This window comes from Pelecanus crispus, chromosome 5 (assembly GCF_030463565.1).
Source record: "Pelecanus crispus isolate bPelCri1 chromosome 5, bPelCri1.pri, whole genome shotgun sequence".
Taxonomy (NCBI): domain Eukaryota; kingdom Metazoa; phylum Chordata; class Aves; order Pelecaniformes; family Pelecanidae; genus Pelecanus; species Pelecanus crispus.
Window position 1 is genome coordinate 54,016,637 of NC_134647.1, and position 4,824 is coordinate 54,021,460.

The 4,824-nt window shown below is 54.7% G+C and overlaps 1 protein-coding gene across 2 annotated transcripts; it reads right to left on the bottom strand.

The window, feature by feature from the left end:
• Positions 1-272: 272 nt before the first annotated feature.
• On the bottom strand, positions 273-4,502 carry RGS16 (regulator of G protein signaling 16). 2 transcript variants are annotated; one of them, XM_075710725.1, is made up of 6 exons: positions 4,423-4,502; positions 3,014-3,115; positions 2,493-2,642; positions 2,258-2,319; positions 739-905; positions 273-473 (listed from the first exon to the last, which is right to left on the bottom strand). In XM_075710725.1, exons 1-6 carry the CDS (start codon positions 4,500-4,502, stop codon positions 273-275), a joined length of 762 nt encoding a protein of 253 aa, XP_075566840.1. The 2 variants fall into 2 exon arrangements, with proteins under 2 accessions (XP_075566840.1, XP_009476581.1); XM_009478306.2 differs by lacking the exon at positions 2,493-2,642.
• Positions 4,503-4,824: the final 322 nt, after the last annotated feature.

The window sequence follows — 4,824 nt, forward strand, 5'->3', positions numbered from 1 at the left end:
AGCGGTGCTGGTCTCTGGCCATGCTGCAAGGGGAGGCATCAGGCACACACTGGCACGCGAGCCATTCCCACCCGCTCCTCTCCTCTGGGGAGGGAGGACCTCTCTTCCCAGCAGCTCGGTGAGAAGCGGAAGCACTTGAGGTCCCGGGGACCCTCCTAAAACGCCAGGACTTCAGCCGAAAGCCTGCCACGCAGACCTCAGCCCTCGCAAACTGTCTCTCAGCCTCTGTCTGGTCCCCCGGCTCGTCCCCCCGCGGCGGATTCGGGCTCGGGTCAGGTATGCGACCGCTTGCTGATGCCACGGCTGGTGGCCTGCTTGGTCATGTCCTGGTAGGAGGCGGACTTCAGGAACCGGGGGTAGGAGTCCTTCTCCATCAAGGTGCGGGTCTTGGCCTGGGCTTCGTTGAAGCAAGCAGAGGTGGCACCCGAGAGATTCTTCCGGGTGATCTCCCTGGTTTCATGGTCAATATTCACCTGCAAGGAAGCAGCGTCCACAAAGATTAACTCAGCATTAACTCCCCTCCCATGGCGGGAGGAAAACCGTTTTCTTCATCTTCAGATGAGGGTGAAGATGTTCACAAGCCTTTATATCCCTTCATGTTGGTGGACCCCGCAAGGCTGAAATGAAAGCTGTCATGAACGCAAGCACATCTTCCCACTTTAATAAAACTCACTGGGATATTTTATTCCTTTCCCACCCTGTTCAATGCCACAGGACAGAGGCAGAAAATGCCCTCACCTCCCTGGGTGCCTCACTTTGGACAAACTCCTCAAAGATCCTGTTGGCCTTGGAGGCCAGCTTGGTTTTCGACCGGGTCTTTTTGAAGTCCTCACATGCTAGCCAGAAGTCGAGGTTCTCCTCACTGAATTCCGTCTTCAGGAAGGTGTGGAAGGCCGTCACCCCATCTGTGGAGGGGAGAGAAGAGCAGTTAACAGGGCAGAAGAGGGGGAGGAAGAGGAGGATGGCTGCCAGACAAGGCGCTGCCGGCAAGCATGAGCATTGCTCTGGGAGCTCAGACCATGACATCTGCAGATTTCCTTTCCCTCCGGGCAAATTCCACCCTCTGAGATGCTGCTAATTGGCCTCTAGACTCCAATAAAATCCTTTCCCACAGACAAGTAATCCTCTGTTTTATTTATCTGACCTTTCTGTAATGAGGCTTCAGAGTATTTTTTTTTTTTACAGCTTTGGAAAAGAGCTAATTCTACCTAAGGAGAAATCCACTGAGGTATCAGCACGCCTGCAGGAACCAAGCAGCAATGGCTTTATTTTTATTTCTCAGCTGAAATCTAGGGGGAATGAGATGCTGAGGAGTATGGGAGAGTAATTGCAGCAAGGATTTCAGAGCCAGGCTGGAGGGATGTATTAAGTTACAAAGCCGGAGATGCTTATTAGCCATCACGGCACATGAGGAAGGCTGGAAAAAAAAAAAATACGCCTAGCCCCAAACTAGCACTATGGAAGGACTTTCTCTTGCTGCGGAATAGCTTTTAAGGTAGACAACTACTTTTGTATTAAAATTTGGCACTTCTACCATTGTGTACCTGCTATAAAGCCCAGTGTAAGGAAGAGATTACATGTGGGACTCAAAAAGAGGTTCCCCTCTCTGGGTCTGGAGGTAGTGTCTGCATGGGGGAGAGGGAGACAGCACCGTACAGGAACCCTGTGCACCACCATACGTATAGCAAATATTGGAGGGGAAAATGGCTACATGTAACTCAGTAAAGCAGCTGAATTCCTTCTCCCTGTGGAAGAGCCATCCCTGGAGGCACAGCACAGACAGACAGAGGGCAGCAATGCAGTTTTCTGAGCAACAAAAGCCTGTGGGGAGGTGGCTGTGTTGCTGTGCGAAGGAGGACACTGAGAGCAGACACGCTGCCTTCTCCTGAGTGTGGAGAAAGGGACAGTCAGGGCATGGCGTGGCATTTCCCCTGACAGACTGCTGCACACAGGATGCCCATGATGATGCTCCTGACCTGAGGCAGCAGCGAGGCATTGCGAGACAACAATTGTGTCCCCCAAAAAGCACCCACCCAGAAGAAAAGGCTACAGCTTTGCAAGCCAGGCGATGAGCCCCACGCATCAGCTCTGTCAGGGCAGGAAAGGGGCCTCTTTCTAAATCTTAAACCATCTCATTTGAGGAGGAGACAAGATTTCCTCGTACACTGGCTCCTAGCATACAGTCACCCCCTTGCTCACTGGGAGCGTGTTTGTCCTACAAGCTCTCACCCAGAGAAGAAAACGAGATACTACTCACTTTTACTCTTCAGGAGCTGGTCGAAGGACTCCCTCCATTCAAGTACCTCTCGTGAGGAGTCTCTGGAAAAGACAAAAGGACGTAAGGCTCACTGTCCTGCTGACAACACTTCTCCTGCCCTGTGGCGAAGGATGAGAATGCTTCAGTCAAGCGGCCCCCATTAATGGGAGACAGTACAAGAAGGAAGACAGCGGCACTCAGTAAGAAACCAAAGCGAGACCCCAGTATGCATTACCTGTGGGCTCTCTTTCCTTTCTCCCTTTCTTTTACCTTCCCTGACGGCTCACCAGACCTCAGCTCCATAGCGCAGCTTTGCCCAGGTAGCTTCTCTAGAGGATACTCAGAGGAGCTCTTTTCTGCTGGTGCAAACCCAGCAGAGCCTCCTCTGCAAGAAGACGTCTTGCCTTCAGCAGCGATATTTAGTATTTTGTTTTTAATGCTGCTTGCATTCCCTGGGGGTCCCAGGCAGTGGTTGGAAGCACCAGGAATTGCAGGAGCCCTCTGAGTTTCTGGTCTATTGCTAAGGACCTGCTTTCTTGCGCCTAATGCCAGAGCATCAGTTCCCCAGTCTGATTTTATAACTGGTGGAGCTGGGAAGTGATCCGCCTTCCCTGCCTGCTGGGGTGGGACCATGGGGAGGGTGAGCTGCGTTCTGTCCTCTCCGCTGCGCAGATGGGCAGGAACATCCCCCAGAAGAGGCTGGTCCATGGGGACCTGTCCCAGGCTGAACCTGGGACATAGCACCGCCTGGCTTACCTCTGCCTGGAGCCCAGCTGCAACTTGCTGGAGGTCCTGATCCTGTGTCCCAGCTCTGGTTTATGAAGCAGGATGCCTAAGCGGCTCTTCAGATCCTTGGCTCTGGAAGGGAGAAAAGAGAGAGGTGGGATTGTGGGACCACCGGACTGCTACCGCCACCCCCCCTGCCTCACAGGGGCTGCACCCCACGGACCCGACACAGCGCGGAGGGACAGCCCTTGCTCCTCAGCTTCAGCTGCTTCTTTGCCTTCCGATGTATGAAATACATGCTCCCCCAATCGCTTTTTCTGCTCCCTGGCAACCACGCTCAGCAGTGCATTAAGCCCAGGGGACCATTTCCTCCCGCTCGCTTCCCAGGTAGTGCCGCATACATTTATAAAGCACTGCGAGATTTTTCCTCTGGGGCAGGTAGCAGAGCAGCTGCTGAGTGCCCAGCTGGAGCCCCCACCACCCCCCTGTCTCCCTGGAGCTAATCTGGCTCCTTTTGCCATCCCCCTCTCCCAGCAGTGCTACACTGCTCTCAAAACACTGGAAAAACACAGCGATTGCTTTCTGCTCAGCAGAGCGGGAGCATCCGCCCTGTTGCGAGGCTGCTGTAACAGGGCGGATGCTCCCTTGCTTTTTTTGGGGGTGCCCCTGAGTCAGCAGGAGCCTGCCACCATGCCATGGAGATGGCTGCGCTCGCCGGTGGCACCATCCACTTACCCCATGCCTTCGAGGCCCAGCAAGCCTGGTGGCAGAATGATGCTCCTGTGCCAGAGCCCCCTCTGCGAGAGCCGGGGACACGGCTGCCTGTCACCACAGCTCTGTGGCGGTGGCACAGAGGCACCTCCCTGCCAGGAGGTCTCTGCGGCAATACAGCAGGAGCTGCTGCTAAATCGGCTCCTCTCCCCAGGGTCCCCCGGAGGCAGCGTGCAGCCCTGCTGCTATTTGTGTGCTGCAGTTCATTCAGGCATCCCAAGGCGCTCACACAAATATAAGTGTTTAAATGTCAAGCCGGCAGCATGGGGCTCTGTAGCCATGTTTGGCAGGAGAAGCAACATGTCACTTAACATTTCGACCATGCTGACAAAAATAGTCCTGCTGCTGTCAACCTGAAGCAAGTTTTGCAGAGACGGAGCCAGAGAAACAACCCTTGCGTGTTTGTCCGCCCGGACACACACAGGGCAGTGTGTGCCTCCTGTCCCTCTGCATGTTTTACATCTGCGCTCCCCTTCTGGGAATGCAGCCAAAACAAATCACTCAGGCCATCTTTCTCTGTGTGTTTCCTTGCGGTCTGTACCCCAATTTCTACCGAAACATCACGGCTGCAGCAGCAGCAGAGGCTGGCCTGGCCGCTCCAAAGTTAGGTGCATCTTTTCCAGCTAACCCTCTGCATCCCAGAACTGCGGCGTGGTGAAGTCCCTTACCTTTCCAGGCAAGTGATGGGGAGCGCGGCTAACCCCCGGCACATGCTGAGAGCTGGGCACCCAGGCATCCAGCAACTCATCAGGTCCTTACGGCGGCAGCAGGAGCGTGCAACAGGCAGCTGTGCTACCACCTGCGCCTGCAGTCGCGTGCTGTCTGCTGGAAAAGCGGCGAGGAGCTGTACTTTATATTGGGTGGGAGGCGGGAGAGCCGGGAGGGGGACCCGGCATCGCTCCAGCCTCCAGCCAACCAAAAGCTGCTCTGGCAGCGCCCGGCGAAGATACCGGCTTAGGTAGGTTTCTTTTGTGCTGTTAAGGGAGGGGGGAGTGGGAGGCCCAGGCTTGTCCTTGAGCATTACAGTCATAACTGCTTCCTCGATAACAGGAAAAAACAGGCTCGTTTCC